This window comes from Trichosurus vulpecula, chromosome 6, assembly GCF_011100635.1.
Source record: "Trichosurus vulpecula isolate mTriVul1 chromosome 6, mTriVul1.pri, whole genome shotgun sequence".
Classification (NCBI taxonomy): Eukaryota; Metazoa; Chordata; class Mammalia; order Diprotodontia; family Phalangeridae; genus Trichosurus; species Trichosurus vulpecula.
This window is the reverse complement of record NC_050578.1, coordinates 100,742,218-100,763,769: the sequence shown is the minus strand read 5'-3', so window position 1 is coordinate 100,763,769 and position 21,552 is coordinate 100,742,218. Positions and strand designations below refer to the sequence as shown.

At 37.1% G+C, this 21,552-nt stretch overlaps 1 protein-coding gene across 6 annotated transcripts in view; it reads left to right on the top strand.

The window, feature by feature from the left end:
• ARFIP1 (ADP ribosylation factor interacting protein 1) overlaps positions 1–21,552 on the top strand; it is a 156,637-nt gene that overhangs the window by 50,303 nt on the left and 84,782 nt on the right. For 4 of the 6 annotated variants that reach the window (XM_036763818.1, XM_036763815.1, XM_036763816.1 and 1 more), the window contains 2 exons: positions 15,434–15,542; positions 20,815–20,910. In XM_036763818.1, the coding sequence (XP_036619713.1) occupies positions 15,434–15,542; positions 20,815–20,910 (205 nt within the window). The remainder of the gene's footprint in view (positions 1–15,433; positions 15,543–20,814; positions 20,911–21,552) is intronic. The other 2 variants (XM_036763820.1, XM_036763819.1) reach the window with 1 other exon arrangement.

Below are 21,552 nucleotides of genomic sequence, written 5' to 3'. Positions count from 1 at the left end.
ATGATTTTGATATAAATATAAATATTTGTTGATTTGACTCACTATGAATAATTGTGTTTCTGAGTTATTTGATGTTAAATTGAGTGCTATAGTATCCATAGTAGGATCACTTTTTGAAGAAGTGTGAAAAGTAGTTATTGAGGATTAAAAAATTCCTATGGGGAATGAGTTGTTATTTAGCATAGATAAGAAGGAAATAATATAAATAGAATTGTGGAGTGTTATATATTTGACTCAAAGGGTGTAGAATATAAACTTTTAAGTTTTTATTTCAAAATTGTTGTTAACAAGTTAATGTAAAAGTGAAAGAAGGAAGCCTCAAGAAATCTGGGCAGCAGGTTTTAAATAACATGAGGAAAACATTTTTATTTTGCACCGGAAGGAAGTTGACCATTAAGAAGGACTTGAATTTCTTTGTCTAAATCCAAGGGCTTTAACCTTTTTTTGTGTCATGAACTCCCTTTGACAGCCTGCTGAAGCCTGTGGATCCCTTCTCCAAATAGTTTTTTAACACATAAAATAAAATACATTGGATTACAAAGGAAACCAATTACATTGAAATACAGTTTTTAAAATATTTTTTAAAAAATTCACTAACCCAGTTTAAAAGCTCTGAACTTAAGTAAATTCTGTGATAAGAAGCGTTTCCAAATTGCTACTTTAAAGTGTGCTTCAAAATTTACTTTTTGGAGAAGACTTGTATATTTATATACATATGTTTGTGTGTGTGTGTGTGTGTGTGTGTGCGCGTGTGTGCATGTGGTGGGGAGAGAAAGGGGACAGACAGAGAATTATAGTTATTTGTGTCTACATTACTAGCCATAAAAAGTTAGTATTTTGTTTCAAAGGCTAGTGTTAAAGTTTTTTTTTTTAAAGAATTAAGTCTGTTAAATATCTAGTATATGGTAGAATTTGATGCTTGGTGAGGCTATGCTAAAAATGAAGAATTATATTTAAATATACCTTAGAGTAAGTACATCAAAGAATTATTTACAACTATTACTTGTATAACATTGCTTCAGATGATGTTTTTTTTTTTAAAAATTCTTAGTACCAAGGCCTGCCTAGTTTAATCTTATTGACACTTCCCTGATGATATTAATTTTAGCGATTTAGTATTTGGAGTGGGAATGATGTACCTCTAGGAGCCAAAATTAGTTCTCTGGGCTCTTAATGAGAAAATAACTGGGTACCTATATATAGTCTACATTGTTTTTTATTCTGTTATCTGATGTGATAATTACATAGTGTATGCACAATAAATACTAATCTACATCTGCCCCCAGCTCTTTGATCTATCCACATCTCTCAACTACCCCTGCTTTTTAAAATCAAAATAGATCTAGAATATATGTGAAAGAATAGGATATAGAAGTATATTACAGTGATAGTGTTGTGTCTCTGATAAGGACAGTAACCTACATTATGTCATTCTCTTAGTAATTTTTACATTTATTTGGAATTTTAAATTCTAGACTTTATAAAACATTTGTAATTTTACCAGAAGTAACCTACTACTTGGTTCTGCATAATAACATTGGATTGTGGAGCAACCAAAGTATTAAAGATAGAGTACAGTTTTGTTTAGTCCCTTTTTAAATTGACCTTTTTTCTTTCTAATGTTTGTTTAAAAACTTGCTCCTTGAAAATCTGGCTTCTTGTTCTTGACCTTTCAATCAAGTCCCAAGTGTGTTTTGTAATATCTTTCAGTTGCTATAGAAATAACTGTCAGAAGTTCTGCCATTTGCTGGAAGAGCACTAGGTAGAGAAAATGATGGGAAGGAAGAAGTCCCTCTGGCTGTTATTTAATGCATTTATTTAATGTACTGATAGTTATGTTGTTTGGATTTATAGAGCTGTTTATGTTTTTTGAAATAGATAATGTAGAAGCCCAGAAATCATATATAAAATAATAATTTTGTCTGAATCTTCCTACTGGTTAGAAAATTTTCCATTTTATTTAGTTTTGGGTAGTAAGCTAGCACATTTTTTCTAAAAAGTTTTCTGGCTTTTTTAGGGGGGAGTTGAGAGAATAAATAATTTTTAGAATTAGAGGATGTTGACTTTTCCTTGCATTTTTATTGAGTATAACAAATTCACTTCATATATGTAAATTCTTTCTGGCTAGTTTTTAGCAGCTAACTCTAGTTATACCATCAGATAACCAAAGAAGAAACATCCATGACTAATGATGGTTTTCTGATTATTTGCTATGCTTTATTATAATTTATAATTGCTCATTGCAAAACTCTTGAGACTGATGGCTTGTATGGCTTAGCAAGGAACTTGTGGAGCTGGAAGATCAAGAATCACGTAAGGGTTATATTTGTAGACAATTCAAAAGGGTTGTTTGTGGCACAGACTAAATAATTTGACTTTTTTGCCTATACAGCAGCCTCAAGTACCTCAGGCCTAAAGGTTCCCTTTGTCTTCGAAATAGAAGAATTTTATTTAGAACTAAGAGCAAACCTCATTTCATAGGAACCCTTATGTCAGATAATAATTGTTTGTAAAACATATATACCTCCCACAAAACCTAAAACTGCCAGACTCACATGTTGAAACATTAAGGCTTATCTTCTCTCCCTTGATAAGCAATATAAATTTTAGGACTTTGAAATTAGAAAGACAAGTAGTATTCAATTAAGAGCCCGAAAGTTATATAGAGTATGTAGCTGGTGATCAGATTGCTTAATTATCCATGATCAATCAAAACAGGTGTCTTGCTGCAATCTGAATTGAATGACACGCTGAGAAAAATGTATATTTCTTTCTGGCCCCATTCAGTTTTCTCCATATCTAACTTTTCCAAAATTCTGTCCACCTCCTTAACTTCTTTTTGGTTTATTTTGTGGTTAGATCTATCTAATTCTGGGAGGTCAAGGTTGAGGTCCTCCACTAGTATAGTTTTGCTGTCTTTTTCTTTCTGTAACTCAGTTAACTTCTCTAAGAATTTGGATGCTATACCACTTGATGCATATGTGTTTAATAATGATATTACCTCATTGTCTATGGTACCTTTTAGCAGGATGTTGTTTCCTTCCTTATCTCTTTTAATTAGATCTGTTTTTGCTTTTGTTTTGTCTGAGATCAGGATTGCTACCCCTGCTCTTTTTACTTCAGGTGAAGCATAATATATTCTACTCCAGCCTTTTACCTTTACTCTGTGTGTATACCTCTGCTTCAAATGTGTTTTTTGTGAACAACAGATTGTAGGTTTATGGTTTTTAGTCCACTCTGCTATCCACTCTCATTTTATGGGAGAGTTCATCCATTCACATTCACAGTTGTGATTACTAACCGTGTCTTTCTCTCCATCCTATTTTCCCCTTTGTTTATGCTTTTCTCTCTCTTTTCTCCCCTTCCCTCCACACTAGTGTTTTGCTACTGACCACCACCTCCCTCAGTCTGCCCTCCCTTCTATCCACACCCTCTCTTTTCTTTCTCCTTTCCCCTCCTACTTCCTATAGGGTAAGTTAGATTTCTGTACCTGACTGAGTGTGTTATTCCCTCTTTGAGCCAAATCTGATGAAAGGTTCAAACAATGCTGTTCTCCCTTCCTTCTTTCCCTCACTGTAAAAGGTCTTTGCATTTCTTCTTGTGATGTAATTTACCTGTTTTTGCCTCCTCTTTTCCTCTTCTCCCAGTACAATCCCTTTTTTTCCACCTCTTAATTCTTTATCATCACCTCAGTTCATTATCATCAGCTCATACCCACACCCTCTATGTATACCCCTTCTGAATGTAAAGATACAGTTCTCAAAAGTTACAAGTATCCTATATAGGAATTTAGAACAGTTTAACCTTATTGAATATCATGGATTTTTTTTTCCTTTGCTGTTTACCTTTTTATGCTTCTCTTGAGTCTTATATTTGAAGATTGAATTTTCTGTTCAGCTCTGGTTTTTTCATCAGGAAAGTTTGGAAGTTCCCTATTTTATTGGATGTCCATCTCCTCTCTTGAAAGAGTATGCTCCATTTTGCTGGGTAATTGATTCTTGGTTGTAATCCAAGATCTTTGCCTTCCAGAATATCATATTCCAAGACTTGTAGTCCTTTAATGTAGAAGCTGCTAGGTCCTGCGTAATCCTGACTGTGGTTCCATAATATTTAAATTGTTTCATTCTGGCTTCTTGCTGTATTTTCTCCTTGAACTGATAGTTCTGGAATGTGGCTGAAATATTCCTTGGAGTCTTCATTTTGGGATCTCTTTCAGGAGGTGATTGATGAATTCTTTTAATGACTATTTTACCCTCTGGTTCTAGGACCTCAGGGTAGTTTTTCTTGATAATTTCTTTAAAGATGGTGTCTAGGCTTTTTTTTTTTTTTGATCATGGGTTTCAGGTTGACCAATAATTCTTAAATTAACTCTCCTGTATCTGTTTTCCAAGTCAGTTCTTTTTCCAATGAGATATTTTACATTTTCTTCTATTTTTTCATTCTTTTGATTTTGTTTGACTGATTCTTGATGTCTCATAGAGTCATCAGTTTCCACTTAACCAATTCTAATTTTTAAGGAATTGTTTTCTTCAATTAGCTCTTGTACTTCCTTTTCCATTTGGCCAATTATGCTTTTTAAGGAGTTCTCTTCAGTGAATTTTTGTACCTCCTTTTCCATTTGGCCATTTCTACTTTTTTAAGGAGTTATTTCCTTCAGTCAGTTTTTGTCCTTCCTTTTCCATGTCATTGACTCTCTTCCCTGCCTTTCATTTCTTTTCCCAGTTTTTCTTCTACCTCTTCCATTTGACTTTTAAAATCCTTCTTGAGCTCTTCCAAGAAGGTTTTTTGGGCTTGAGACCAATTCATATTCCTCTTCAAGGTTGTGGATGTAGGTATATTGACAATGTTGTTCTCTTCTGAGTTTGTGTTTTGATCTTCCCTGTCTCCATAGAAACAGTCTTTGGTCAGTGTTCTTTTTTGCTATTTGCTCATCTTGTTTGCGTATTTCCTGGCTTTTAAAGTTGAACTCTGCTTCTGGGGCACAGGGATCAGTCTTCCAAGCTTCTTGTGCTGAAGGCCAAGGGCCTAGTCACTGTCCTTGTGTGCTGGGGCCTCAGGTGCTGGCAGCTGGAGGCTGTAGGGGTTTGGCAGCTTACCTGGTGCTAAGTCGGAGTTTTAGTGGTGGCATCTGGCATATACTAAGGCCAGGTGGGATTTTTCTGCATTTCCCTGGGGCTACACTGAAGTACATGGGGGTGCAGCCACTGGAGGATGCCTTCTTGCCCTGGGCTATGCTAGAGCCATGAAGATCTGCCTGCCTGCATGGGGCTGAGTCAGAGCACAGGGAGGTCCAACCACTGGAGGACACCTGCCACCAGGGGCTTTGCTGAAGCACTGGAAGGTCTGCTGCTAGAGGATGCCTGCCTAACCAGGGCTGTACCGGCACATGTGATGATTTTCCTAGCTGGAGTCTGTGGGTTCCGTTGGCTATGCTGGGGCAGGTGGGGGTCCTGGTGTTGGCATTTGCCTCCTCCACCTCCCTGGTGCTCAGGATCTCCTGCTGTTTTGCTGAGGTGGGGCTTGTTGCTGACTTGCTGGGATGCTTCCCTTCCTGGAATGTACTCACTTTTTACCCAAGTGAGATGAACCCATCCTCCAAGTTTCCTCAGTTAAAAGACTGCTTCACCCGTCTTTCTGCTGGCTCCTGTGTTCCAGGGTTTTTCCTAAGGTGCTATTTTCTGTTTTTTTGGTTTTTTTTTTTTCTGGAGGTCAATAAAGGAGTGTGACAGCGACTTACTGCTTATTCCGCCATCTTGGCTCCTGGAAGTCTCAAGCCCATTTCTACTTTCATAGCATCTCTTGTATGTGCCCATTTCTCTCCTCTGACATTGGAGCCATCTTGGTGAGGTCCCTTATCACCTCAAAACTGGACTATTGCAGTAGGCTGCTAGTTGATCTCCCTTTATCTCTCCCCACTCTAATCCATCCTTTACTTAGCTCTTAAATTGACCTTCCTAAAATGCAAGTCCGACCACACAAACACCCTCCCTCCCTCAATAAACTCCACTAGTTCCTTGTTATCTCCAGGATCAAATATAAAATCCTCTGTCTTTAAGGCCCTTTGTGACCTAGCTCCATCCTACCTTTGCAGCCCTCTTACATCTTCTTTCCTTTCAGTGACACTGGCTTCCTTGCAAGAAACACTCCATCTCCTGACTCTAGTATTTTATTTTCACTGGCTCTCCTCCATGCTTGGAGTGCTTTTCCTTTTCATCTCTGCCTCCTAGTTTCCCTGGCTTCCTTCAGGTATTAAAGTTCCACCTTCTGCAAGAAACCTTTCCTTGCTCTCCTTAATGCTAATGACTTTTCCCTGTGATTACTCCCAATTTATCCTGTATGTATCTTATTTGTTTGTAGTTGTTTGAATGTTGTGCCCTCCATTAAACTGTGAGCTTCTTGAAAACAGGGTTTCTTTAGTAGAGCATTTAAGTAGTCTTTATGAGTGGTGTCAGTGACGGTTTCATAAAGAAGGTCATATTTATTTGAAGACAACTGTTATGTCCTCACCTTCTCTTCCCCAGGCTAAATATTTCCAGTTATTTTAACTGTTTAGAGGCCTTGTGAAGTAATGGCTAGAGGGCCAGTTTTGGAGTTAGGAAGAACTAGATTCAAATTCTTCTGCTTATGCATACAAGCACATACCAGCCATGTGTAGAAAGAAGGAAAGAAGAAATTGAAGGAAGGAGGGAGGAAACAGGCATTTATTAGTTTCCTACTTTGTGCTGGGCACTGTGCTAAATGCTTTACAAATATCTCATTCAATTCTCATAACATCTCTGAAGGGTAGAGATTATCATCTTCACTCCCATTTTACAGCTGAGGAAATTGAAGCAAAAAAAAAAAGTTAGATGCTTTGCCCAGAATCACATGGCCAAGAAATATCTGAGGCTGGATTTGAACTCAGGTTTTCCTGACTCCTGACCCAGCCCTCTATCCACATAGTCACCTACCTGTCTAGGATGCAAGGGATTCCACAGTAGAAGACAATATAAAGTTGAATTAACTATTCAGAGTCCAGTTTGGGAAGGGAGGGAAGGTATAGTTAGAGCATTGATATCAATTGTCAGAAAGCACTGAAGGGTGGAGGGACTGGTGTTCATGGTGAGGGTGGAAAAATACATTTAGAAGGATTATAGCACAGGAAGAAATCGAATGGTAGAGATTATGGTCAGAGAGGAATTTCAGAATTTTTGATCACATAAATAGAATGCTCATGGGCAATGGTTTGGTCAAGCGTCTGACTTTCCCTGTGTGTGATTGAGGTGTAATAAAGATGTAGGTTTTAGAGATTGAGGAAGTTAATAAAATTGTGAAGGCTTTTGTCAACTAATGGGTAATTTCCTTCTGTAACCTCTTAATAGATCTCTGCCTCTAGTCTTTCTCGGCTCTAATCCGTTCTATATGTTGTTACCAGGTTAATGTTTCTAAAATATGAAATATGTGTTTGTTACTTCCTTGCTGAAAAACCTGGAATGCCTTCCTACTCCATCCTTGATTATCTGTCCACCAAGATCTCCCTCTGTACCTGATCGTTCACTGTTGAGCTCTTTAATGTTCCTGAACACCATTCTTCATCTTCAAGACTTTACTTTTGCTTTTCCTTCTCTCCTCCACAGCTATCCCTTAAACTCCCCAAAGTTGGAATGTTCTCTCTGTGTGTTTCGATCTCAGTTCAAGCCCTCTCTCAACTGTGGTAAAATGATACCTTCCCTTCTCTGAATTCTCATAATAATTATTGTCTTTATGCCTGACTTTGATACAGTGATAGGCTGTCTTATCTGACAGTTTATCTGACTGATTTCTGTCTGTATGGCTCTTCTCACTAGTGATATTCTGAGCAGTAATTGTTGCTTTAGCCACAAAAGGCGTGTCCCTCCAATTAAACACTGAGAGGAAAGGAGGGAAAAAAAAAACCCTGTAACAAATAAGCATAGTCAAACAAAACAAGTTACATTACCTCTCTGTCAGGAGATGGACAACATGCTTCATCATAGGTTCTCTGGAGAGACGGTTGATAATATATTTGAACAGAGTTCTTAAGTCCTTCGGAGTTGTTTATCTTTTAAATATTGTCTTGAAAAGCTCATTATCCTAAATCTGCCCACTTTACTTTGCATCAGTTCTCTGAAATCTTCTTTTTCATCATTTCTTACAGTACGGTAATATTCTGTTACATTCTTATACCCCAGTTTGTTCAGCCATTCCCCAATTGATGAATTCTTCTCCCCTTCTAAATCCTCCTCTTCCACCCCAGCCCCACCCCCTATCTTAGATTCTGGTTCTTTTCTTTTTTCCTTTTTAATACCTCCTTCAGGATCAAACAAGAAGTTTGTTTTCCTTGTCTCTAGTCTTTCCTAATTGAAATTTTTTTTTCTGTATGGATTCCATTACTTTTCTAAGAAACTCAGTGTGTCAAAGAATTCTAGATGCCAGAATTATGACAATTATGTGGGAAGAGGAAGGGTACAATGAGATGCTGTGTCTGAAATAATTCTTTTTTATATAATCATGTAGTGACTCCAGAGAAAGTGTCTTTGAAATAATCAGTCTCAAAGGAAATATGACTTAAATAATACAGGGGTATAGAAGCATTTATTAGAGGAATTTTTTTAAGCCATAATTGAAAATCTGAAAAAGTCAGCATATTCATAAACCTACACATCTGTGACTGAATTAACATTATTCTTTCCTCCTGGTTGTGACTTATTTGATAAAAACTCTAGCCTCATTGGTATACACTCTCTGCCATTTTTGATAGAATAGTCTTTTCTACCTAGATTCTCTACAAAACCTTGTAAAGACTTTCTTTTATTTTGGGCACCTCTAGATTTTATCATCTGGCATTCAGGCTTCCTCTTTTACCCTCAGTTCTATGATGGATTCCCCACTTACTGCTTTGTGTGTTCTCCGGTACTTCAGGGTTTGTGGTCTTATTGATGCTGGTGTGCCCTCTGGTGATGCACAGCACTTACCCGTTCTTACTCATCTTGCTCAGCATTTGTCCATGTTGAGAATATCCTCTCAACAGTTCACCATAAGTGTGCTCCCCACTGTGCTGAGAGCCTTTCTCAAGTTCTCTTAACATTATGAGGCTACCATTGAGAGCATGTGGGGGCCAAGAGTTATACCATGCCCTCATCATATGACCAACCCAGGTTTTTTTATTTTTATTTTTATATTTCTTTGGCAAAATCCTTTAAACTGCCTCTCCTTCATAGTTTCTTGTTTATAATGTATAATGTTTATAATGTCTGCTCATGACCACCATGCACCTCTCCATTGCCTTTTTAATAATTGTCAGCTTAATTTCTTCAGAGTTATTCTGTGATTTGTAGCCATTCAATATCATCAAAACAAAATTAGTATCAAAAAAAGACTTTTATTCCAAGGAGAAAATTGGGATCTTTAAAATAAGTTTGTGATTTTGCAAGGCATTCCAGATCTTCCCCTCCTGTTCAATTTTGGATCCAATTGTCCTTTTGATGAGATTTCTCACCCATGAAAAATTATATAAACTGATGCAAATAACTACAGCAAGGCAAATAGAAATAGCAACAAAGCATTCCAAACTGCATGCCGAGAAATTGTAACGACAAGCTTGACCCTAGAGATGAGGTATGAGAATGCACTTCACCCCTCTTTGCAGGGAGTGAGGAGGGGGTGATTTTGAGGGTAGAATTACATATGATTTAGGATTTGATTGATTAGTTTTACTGAGCTGATTTTTTCTTTTATTGTTAAAAGGGACAAATCTCTAGGAGGGGAAAGGAAAAAGTTATGCTGGAAAATGAAGGTGATGTAGAAACAAAAGATAATAATAAAATTTTTTAAAAAGCTATGCCATAGCTAATTTTGGCTGATCCTCTGTTTATTAAAATCAAGCAAATTATAAAATAGGAAACCATGCTCCATCAAAGGTGTTTGGCAGATCCAGCACAGAGTACAAGTCACACAGTGTTGTGTAATGAATGTGTCGCAGGTCTCCTTTTTCTACCTCTTGGCAATTTGACCTACAGGAGTAAAAAAAAATCCCTAGAGTTGGTAGCTAATTTTTATGTTCTGCGTTTAGCTTTATATAGAGAATGGACTGTTTCCTGCAGTTTCTAAGTTCTTCGTTCCTCTGCTCAGGGATCCCCAACTTTGTGGCACTACTCAGCTTGGAGTTGATTTTGGGTGTAGAGATTTTAACTAACAAGTATGTGGGGGCCTAGGGATATTGAAGGGGAAATCTTACTATTCATTCACAGGCAAGAGAAATTCTGTCAGCTTTTACGAATAGCTTCTAGCCATATTTCCTTGGAAAATGCCCACTTGACAGGAAGCAAGGTGTGCCAGAAGCCACCCAGTCATGGACCTCTTCCATCATTTCAAGTGAGCCTTTTACATTCTCAGAAAATTCAGAAAGGGAGTTCTGGGTACAGCCTCCTGCCTGACACCTTCACTGTATGTAGCTCAATGCCATCTAAATTTAGTGAGTCTCTGCTAATTCTAAGATTCTCTGATTCTAGTTACTATATTACTTGTTAAATCTTAGCTGCCCTGTATCAATGAAGTCTTTCCTAGAAAGTATGCATCTATTGATACTGTTGACTAGGAGGTTTTATTTTCCTGTTCGTGTCAATTTTCTTCTTCCTGAATGTTACTTATACTGCGGTGATCTTTGCCTTGCCGACCTATAGGTTGGATCACAGTAGTGCCCCTGGAAAGACTTCCTCATAAAATTGCGTACAAGTTTTGTGGAGTATGGTGGAAGGATTCTTTGTAATTTGACCATCTGAATTCTTACCACAAAGAAGATGAACTAAAGGCTTTGGCTAAGGAGCTGAAATTAGTCTTTTGGTTTGTTTTATTTTAAGGCTATAGACATCAGAAGTTCATGATCTGGTTCTATATTTCTTGCTGTGGGCGTATACTTAGACTGGTAGATTAATAATGTGGCTTTATTAAATCAGTGGAGGGAGTAGGAAGTTTAACATGATCCAGTTTCTGGTTGGGATGGGAAAGGACCCCTCCACAGTGTGGGAGCAGAGGCTGTTGATTGTCTGCCTCAAGGAAATTCAGTATTCCCTCGTCACTGACCCCAAGAACTTAAAGCACTTTTGGACTTCTCATCATGGTTAGTGCCTAATTCTCTCTGCATTATCTTTCAATAAAGTGATCTCTTTTGTAACCTACATTCTCAGACATAAAAACTTGGATTTAGTCACTTGGAAAATAAATTCAATTCAATAAATAAGTAGAGAATATATATAAAATAATTTCAGTGGATAGAGAGAAGTGGTGACAGCTGAGGAACCCAGAAAAGCCCCATGTAAGAGATTATTTGAGATCAGTCATCCCAGGAAGTCTTTTTATAAACTTTGTAATTATTAAATTTCAACCAAATCAGTTAAATTTAATCTACCAGCAGCCCACACTGGACCCTTGTATTCAGCAGGCATGACACCCTTAAGTACTTCTGTACAAAGTTTAGTGTCCAGTCCTATGAAGTATAACAGGGGACCTAGTGGTGCAACCATCAGACTTGTGCTGACCCCTGCCAGCTGCCCTGAGGGGTAATAATATTTTTCCTCACAAACCTACTCGTGTTCCTGGAGTATGATGCTACATTAGTGATAATAAATACCATCTTTCACTTCCCCCTCCACTCTATGCTGGGCCTCCATCAATGGCCAAAACATTAGTTGCCCATATGTTCCTTAAATTTTCTGACCACATTTCCTCACATCAGCTGTAGGTCCCTAACCATATTACTCATGGTCCTTCAGGTGAAGACCTCTTTTTCTGCAATAGATCCATCACCTCCCAGACCATCAGGCAGAGAGAAAAATACACAGACCAAACCTTGGAATGGCATTTCCAGTGCTGTACCACTAGAATGATTAGCCCATTCTACTTTCTCCTGCCAAATTTTGTTATTACTAACTTGGTTACCTTGTCCCTCCAGAACATGTGCTAACTATAATACAAACTACGGTTCCCATCCTTGGTTTTTTCTATGAATAGGCAGCTTCAGTCAATTAAAATCACCTTCCTATACAACCCTGTATGTTGCCTGTTCTTCTGATGTTGACCTCCCAATCTGAATCTCTACTTCTGTAAATGGTTTTTCACTTTGATGCTGGAGCTCTAAAGAAACCCTGATACCAGCCTGGCCTAGCTCTTGGACTATTCTTGTTCTGTACCTGATTCAAACCCCTCCTGTCTTTCCAGGCCCGGTGATTGCCCTAATCGTTGTAGTGTACCTGCAGAACAAACTACATTATGGCCATTCAATCATGTAGCTCCTTGTTCCTGAGTGATTGCCGTAGCTTTCTAGTTGGTTTTGGCCTCTGGTCTCTTCTCCATGTCTTCCCTAGCAGCCTTCCTACCCTGAAAGATGCCTCCACAGTCCTGCAGCCTCCTCTGAATGGTGAGGTCCTTGAGCAAATGCTTGAACCAACCATGCTCACTTCCCTTTCAGCCTCACCCCTGAGTCGCCGGACTTCTCCACCTTCCCTCCCTCACCACCTCCTTGCTTTTCAGCTCCCTTTCATTTGTTATCTTCTTACGTTAGAATTTAAGCTTCTTGAGGGCAAGGACTATCTTAATTGTTGCTTGTATTCTTTGTATTCTCAGCATTCTCAGTACTTGGCACTGTGCCTGACACATAGTACTTAATAAATGCTTTATCTAACTATTTATTTATGAAGTGTTTTACCCCTTCCCTCAATCTTGTACATATTGCCAGGTAAATCCTCATGGGAGGGGGGTGGCAGAGTGATGGTGGGGAACTATTTTATCCATGTGTTTAGCTTGCTTGATAACTCGTAATATCTACATGTTGCTTTTTGTATTCAGCCAAAACTCTCTTGGCATTCTATGTCTTCTATAAACTATCCTTGCTTTTTTCATTCAACCTCACTTCTCATTTTTCTCCAACACAGACCATCTGTTCATGTTGGCGCAGTCAGCTATCTTCTGTATATAACATGGTAATTTCTATCTCTGTCTTTGCTTATCCCACCTTCTCCTCTACCATCCTTCCCCCAACACACCCCAGTCCCTTTAATCTGGAGTGCCCTCTCCTCCCGCAATCATCTTCCCATTCTAAATCCCTGCATCTTGAAAGATAACTTGAGAGCCATCACCTTCAAGTCCTTCTTACCACATTCTATAATATATTTTTTCCCTTCTCTAACGGCCTACATCATAATCTTCCATTGATTATACATGTAATTTTCCATTTTTCTTCAGTTGAATGTGTATGTTTCTGTGTGAATGTATACATAATCTTACATAGACTATAATTAATACAAACCAAGTTTTTCCTTTCGTAGCAGTCAGCCCAAATATTCTGCTAGGCATAGTAGAAGTTTAAGAAGCAAAAGATGAAAAAGTCCAGGAATATTAATAAAAGAAAAAAAGGACCTTTATGTACAAATAATATAGTAGCTCTTTCTTTGTGGTGGCAAAGAACTGGAAACTCTGGAAGTGCCCATCAGTTGGGAATGGCTGAATAAGTTATTTGGTTTATGAAGGTAATATGATACTACTATGCTATTAGGGATAGTTTCAGAGAAACCTGGGAAAGCTTATATGAACTGATACAAAGTGAAGTGAGAAGAACCAGGAGAACAGTTCATATAGTAACAACATTATAAAGACAAGGAAGGGAAGAAGCGTTTAGATGGCACCTGATGTTCCAGACACTGTGCTAAGCCCCTTTTATAAATATTTCATTTGATCTTCACAGCAAACCCATGAGTAGGTGTTATTATCCCCACCTTGCCATTAAGCACATGAAGCAAATAGGAGTTAAGTGACTTGCCCAGAGTCACACAGCTAGTAAGTGTCTGAGGCTAAATTTTGAACTCAGGTCTTCCCAACTGCAGGCATAGCACCCTTTCCACTACTCCACCTAGTTGCTTCAACTTTGAAACAAAAAAACTTCAAAAACTCGAGAATTCTCCTAGATACAGTGACCAACCACTGTTCCAGAAAACCAGTGATGTGCTGCTCATCTCCTGAGGGAGAGAGGTGATCAACTTAGGTTTCAAAATTGATAAATTTTTTTTTTTGGACATGACCAACGTGAGAATTTGTTTTGCTTGGTTGTACATATTTGTTAGACTTTTTTCTTTTAATTTTTTTTCTTCAGTGGGAGGCAGTTGAGGAATAAAATAGAATTTTTGTTCATTTAAAAAAATTAATTATGTCTCTTTTTTCAAAGCAGTATTTGATCTAAAATGTAAGCAACATCACAGGCTGGGCAAGCTTTTAATAAATACCTGTTGAATAAATGAATACAGCACTTCTTTGGCCTTAATGATATTCCCTCAAATTTGAAGGCCTGTAAGGATCTGCTTACAATTTTAATACATCACCAAGTTAATTCACTCATCCATCCTGATCCTTTTAGTCCTCTTCTCCTATTTCAAAGAAAAACTTATCAAGATAACTGATTAGAAAGAAGTTAAACTTGTCTTAGACATAATGCTTTTATTTTAGTGTGCTTCCTATTAGGGTCTCGACACATGGGCTAGTTTCAGTGACTGTGTAATTAACTGTTACACTTTATTTTAGATCGATATATAATGAGACAATTTACCTTAAAAGGAGTGAGAAATGTGCACATAGACTAGTGTTGATAAAGAGGGCATTGTATTTGTTGACAATGTTTCGAGTCCTCATCATTTTAGGCATTTTTATCAGTAAGTCAGAAAGTGTTTGTCAGGAGTGGGCTGGTTTAAGTCCTTTACTTGATTTGGATAATGAATTCTAGACTATATTTTCCCCCTGCTTTTGCTGCAAAATCAGCTCATTTGGAGAGTCATAATGAGCATGTAGGTTGCCTTCATCTTCTTTTCGTTGCTAATATGCAGAGTTGAGTAATACATATTTTGGCCAGTATTTAGTATTCAGCATAAAACAAAAGAGAAAAAACTATCCATAGCTTTGTGAGCTGCATGTGTAACCAGTCAAATTTACTGACAGTATTTCCCTAGGGGAACATTTAGCATCTCAAGAGAATGTTTTGTTGGATTTTAGTTTCTCTTGAGCATTAGCTAGCCCATCAGGATAATGTGGGACAGACATTTTTGAACATTAGCTAGGAAATAACTTTCCTCCTTGGCCATCCTAATTTCACTTTTTTGCCATTTGCCTGAAGTCAGGATGTTATAAATTTGAAAACTTTTTTTTAATATCACCAGGCCATTTAGTTAATAACTAAGGAAATTATTCTCTGAAGCCTATGGTACCTTTAAAAGCCTTTCTTATCATTTTGCTGCTCATGCATCACATTAGAACGCTATGACACCATAAACAAATTCCAGACAGCAGAGAGAGAAAGACTAGTTTAAGATATGATTAAGATAATACAACCATGCCTAAGCACTATGTATTGTGGGATTTTTACATGGATTTTCCCTTTTATTCAAACGTTACTAAGGATTTGAAGCGTTCATTACCAGCTGGACTCGGTCTATCAGAAACCCAAATTACATCTCATGGCTTTGACAGCACCAAAGAGGGGGTCATTGAAGCAGGACCATTTCAAGGTAAGAGCCCTGTACCCCCCCCCCATTTTCTTAATTACAAAAACTCATCCATCAATAACTGTCATATTTTACTAATGTCTCAAAGTTTATAACTATTAACAAACCAGTATAAGTAATCATTGTAATCCTCAGATCATCAAAATAATCTTTAATAATATTCTTCATGTAAATAATTCAACATTCGCAACAGTTTCTTTGACCGTGTTTTCATATAACTTTAAAAATTAGTTTTATAATCTTTAATTAAGAGCCTAATCATTGTAATAAAAAGTCAACATTGAAATCGTTTTTTCGAAGACTGAAGAAATGCTAAGGTTTTTTTTGCAAAGAGAGAGAGGGAGTAGACCTATGATTTCACTGGTATGGAGGGCTATCAAGTGAAAAAACTCCCTCTACCAATGCAGGTTGCACCTTCTGTACAACCTAATAGTGTTAAGAGAGTTGGCCAGATCACTAAGAGTCGTACATTTGATTTGGTTTTTGCTTATGTGAATTTCCTTCACATTTTAAGGTAACTAATTAAGAGTTAAGATACCTATATGCATCTTTGTGATGGGAGGTGGGGGAGAGATATAAGGCTATTTTAATATTATTACCAGTGTGGTCAGTGAAGATTATCATCAACTATTTTTGAATTTTCAGAATACTTTATTTCATTGCTAACAGTTTATAGCAAAACTGGGGAACTGGATTCCTTTTTCCAGAATTCTGGATTTACAGATTTAATTAATAACATGTAACATTTAAGGATCCCTGATTTTGTGGGTCTGAGTCCTGCCTGATGTAAATCACAAGCCCCTTAAGAGAGATAGCCTTTACTAATTGGCCAATGAACCTTTGCAAATTTGGCTGGAATAGTTATCTCCCAACAGTCATTATATAGAAGTTCATAAAGTGGGTACTCTGTTACCATATGCTGGATACTGTGCCAGCTGCTAATGATTGAAGTATGAGAATGAAACAAATCCTGCTCTAGAGGAGCTGACATCTAATAGAATATTGCAGTCCGTCACACTTTTTAAAAATCTTTTTATATTTTTGTAAGCTAACATCTTCCTACAAGTAAAGTTTTTGTATTTTTATAATCCTAATACACATCACTTTAATCAAATGAAGTTATGAAATATATCTCTTTATAATATATCCTGGCAATAAATATTTAAAATAAACTCATAATATTATCTCAATTTAGAGTTGAACATAACATGATACCACCTTCCTTTAATTCTTGCTCTTCCAAAAAAAATGTTAGGCTCATGTAGTAAAGTTCTTAATATTCCATTTTAGAGAACTCTTTATCTGGAGAAAAATTGAATGTAAAAAGACCGAATGAGCAGCTGGTAGTGTTAAGTCTTCTTTACCTAAAGCAGCTCCATTTATTTTTAAGGTTGTTTGACAAATTACACATGAAAAATATTTTGCTGTTATATGTTAGCATTTTGAATGAAACAGTTTAACTGACATATTGGTTGTATGTCTTTTTTTAAAAAGTGAAGCAGTATAAAATAATGTTGTTAAAAAATCTGGCTATCATTTTTTAAACATAGAAACAACTGAATAACTTAAGTTTTAATAAATACTATAAAAAGAAATTAAAGTTTCTTTGAATTTTGAAAAAAATACTCAAGAACATATTAAAAGGGAAGCAATCACTCTGCTACAATTAGAATGATTGAAACTCATCTTCGTGTTATATTTGATTTTCGTATCCACATTGAAGGATGAAGAAGTTGGTCTAACCAAAGAATATCAACAGTCGTAATTCAAGGAGTTGAGAATAGGACCTGTGGAAAAATGATAGAGCAGTTGAGAGTTAGTTGTCTTTGAGGATACTAACAGGTGGCTTAATAACTGACTTTCAGGTAGGTGACATTTGTTATTAGGCTAACATTGGCCAGTTGTTTTCTGCAGAAGACAAAACTTAGAAGAAATTGAACTAAAAATGTAATGGGAATTTTCACAATTTCTTGATAAGAGAGTGCCAGTGAATAAACATTTATTAAGTGCCTGCTGTATGCCACACACTGTGCTAGGCAGTGGCATGGAGATACAGGGAAATGTAAAGAGCATCCCCTGCTGTGAAGGAGTTCACAGGTGGTGGGGTGACATCAAACAACCATGTTCAGACAGGCTCTCTCTGGAGGATAAACAGGAAATGATCAGCAGAGGGAGCACACTAGAATCCACCAAGGCTTTGGGCTACTAAAGAAGGCCGGAATTAGGTAAAGACAAGTACCTCTAAATACATTTTAATATTTGAAAACTCCACAAATCCCTCAGAATTATGTTGTAGAAACTTGTTACACTGAGTTTATTGCTAGAAGTTGGATTCCTAATTTGCAGGTAGGTGTTCAAGGTAAATGAAATTGACTCTGTTCTTAGTTAACTTGAGATTGAAATGTTTCTGAAGCCCATGCACATGGCCTCATGTTTTGGCTGTTCCTCCTCCAGGGCCTTGGATTGTTGCGTGCATTTGGTCGTGTCTGGTTTGGATGAGTGGTTGAGGAGTTCAGAGTGGTTGAGTTTGATGTCTCTAGATGGGGAGAGGCCTGAGAGGCTGCAGAGGGAGCAGCTGACCAAAGGACAGTCTCCACTCACCTGAGCAGTGGTCAGGCTGCTATGTTACAGACACATTAGGGAGTGATGGTCCTGTTTACAGGGCTCACAAGATTCATCTTTTTGTGGATTTTTTCCTAGACAGAACTAACAGCATTGTTACTGTGGGCATTCAAGAAACATGAAAATCTATGTTTTAAAGCTATAATAGGATTTAACCTTTGTCTTGACTAGTTTAAATGTTGTTTTTCTTTAAGGTGGTATTTATACTAGATTATTCTTCTAGTCCAAGATTTCCATGAATAACTTTTTTTTTTGTTTTTTCAGTATTGTATTTAGTGGAAAGAACAGTGAACTTAGAGTTGAGAACTTACATTCTGGTGTGACTGTATTACTGCCTATAGTAGCTTTGCTTATAACCATTAGACTTTCAGGGCCTCAATTCCTTATCAAATATCGATAAGCTTGGTTAGTTTGATTTATCTCAGAGATCCCCTTGGCCCTAAGTGTTTTTAAATACTTATGAGGAAAAGCACAGTTTAGTGGAGTAACTGACTTAGGCATACATTTTTAAACAGTTTTTACTGAATTTACTGAAATTGAAATTTCCATTGTATTGGTAGATCCCATCTAAATGTAAATTTCTTAACTTCACCATTGTCTTTGTTGAAAATTTTTTTTAAAAATCATTTAAGTAGAGCAGAATGCAACCTTAAAAGGTTCAATCAGGTATCACCTATGTATGCAGTAAAATCATAGAAGATTCCTTAAAAGATGGAAGAAGTTCCCTCATATGTAAAATGTGGAGGTGGATTAAATTGCTTCTAAGGTGCTTTCCAGCTGTGATCTCATGATCCAACCCAGACAGACTTTCTGGACACCACGTCACACACGTTTTCCTATACTGCCTGCAGACTTACAAAGCACTTTTCTCACAATAACCTTGTGAGATAGAGAGTGTATTTTATGGGTGACGAAGCCTAGACCCAAGGAGGTTCTGTGACAGCCACGTAGGCAGCAAGCTTCAGAGGAAGGATTTGATCACTGATCCTTTGACTCCCAGGCCAGTTTTCTTTACATTGTGCCATGGTGCCAAGTGGGCCTCTCAGTTAGACCACATATAATAAGAGCAAATACTTATATAGAGTTTACTATGTGCCAGGCACTGTTCTAAGCACTGCAGATTTATCATCTCATTTGATCCTCACAACAACCCTGGAAGGTAGGTCCTATTATTATCCCCATTTTACAGATGGGGAAACTGAGGCAAAAAAAGGTTAAGTGACATGCCCAGGGGTCACACAGCTAGGGTCTGAGGCTATATTTGAACCCGGGTCTTCCTGAGTCCAGACCAAGCACTCCATCCAGTGGATCACTTAGCTGCTCTCAGTTTCGAGGAGTGTGATGAAATTGTTTCCAATAAAAGCACTGGGTAGGCACACTTTCATGCCTGTCTTTACTGACTATCAAGGAAGAGCCCCATAAACAATAAAATGGAGATGACAAAGTGTCTGAAGGGAAGAGGAGCTATGCTGTAAGACAGTGATGGCCACTTGTTGGCAGATGACTTACACTGATAGCATCAAACCCTGGAACATGAAGATCCATAATCATTCAGAAGAGTTTAACTCTGCTGTCCAGTGGGACCGATCAGGTAGACAAAGAAGCCTTACTTTCTAGGTGGAAACTTGTAGCACTTAGTCAAACTTAAGGGGTAGTATGTTGAAAGAATGTCTTCCCAGCTACTCTCCACCCTCTGTACACATAAGGCAGGTATAGTTTGTTCAGAATCAAAATCTATAGTATAGTTTATTTTGTGGCCTTTTGGTCTAAAGAAATTTATATATTTCTTTATGATTTGTAAAAAAGGTAATATGGTTTGAAGATTTTTTTTTTGGACCACTAGACCAGTGATTTCATTTGCAAATTGAAAACCCTATGAGGAAACCCTACAGAATACAGATAGACAATGTAACTCAGGTCTTAAAGGAGATGCCTGGGGCACTGAGATATTAATGACTTGCGTTCCAGTTTTTCTGACTCCAACATGGCTAGGGAGCCACTAAGTCAGGCTTCATTTTTTTTGGAGGTTTTTTTTTTTTACATCTCTGTGTGTGTTTGTACAAATATATACACATATGTACACAGACATGTATATTCATTCATTCAAAACTGAAACCTAGGTTTTTCATATATGTATACATACATGTGTGTATATGTGTGTATGAATTTCAATTTTTCCCTGAAAAATAATCTATTTAGGTCCTAAGTAAACCACTAAGGACTGATGGTTTAAAGATTTTAGATTTAATTCTAATAACAGAATAACCAACTTTAAAATGTTTTCATGAACTTTTCAAATAAAAACGACTGTCTACTGGGAACAACTATTGAATTATATAAGCAACCTGTAAAAGGCAATTATACACACATATATATTATACACAAACATACATATATGCATATAACTTATTGAAATTTGCCCAGCAATTTGAAGAAAAAGTGTATGGCAGTTCAGTCCAATAGCTGTCCAGTTGATGGACTCTCACCAAAGATTTCAGCTCTTCACTTCTTTTCATTCTCATTTTAGCCTATCCCAAAGAAGGAAACTCATTTGTCATTGAAAACAGTCTCTGTTTAATATATTTAAAGTGTACAGTGTATGTTAAGAGAAGAAAAATGGATTTTTACAGTTCAATGTATATACCCTTTTCAGGTTCCCCAGCACCACCTATGTCTTCTGTTATATCTCCTAGCAATGCTGCAGCTAGCAGACTGGCTGAACAAGGAAGGGATTTAATTGGTCCTGCAGGTATTCACAGCCTTGACTGGCTAAGTCCCTCTTTGCCACTGCTGAAGCTACACTAATTCCTACAGTTCATAATCATTTCTCTTGTATTATTAGGGGTATCTGTGTGATTCCTGCTTTTTTGATGACTGCCACTTTTAACACTTTTATGGAAGTAATTTGTACTTTCTGTACTTAGTACATCTTTCTGTCTTTTCTGTCAAATAGTAGGATGAGCTAATAAAGCCTGACATTCTACTTTGTTGTAAGGTTAAACACGTGAAATGTTATGCTAGTTTGTAACCTCCTTGCTTAGTTCTTGAAAAATTTTTTATCCTTAAACTCTCAGCTTATGACCTTGCAGCTTTATCCTGCTTTTCCAGCTAAATCATACTTCTTTAACTCTTGGGTAATTTTGTAGTGGGAATGGGGATGATGAAGGTTGGTGGTTTTCTTTTTCTTAGTTTCTGTTTGCAGTTACCATTGTAGGCCTGGGTAATGTACATATCTGATGATACTAAATGAGGTGAAAAGGGGAAAAAATCAACTTAAAAAATTATGAACATATTTAATTATTTTATGACTTTTATCTGCTTGTGAATGAGATTTCTGTATAAATTTCTTTTAGACATATCTAGAGTTTGCTTAGTATTTTGAAATGGAAAA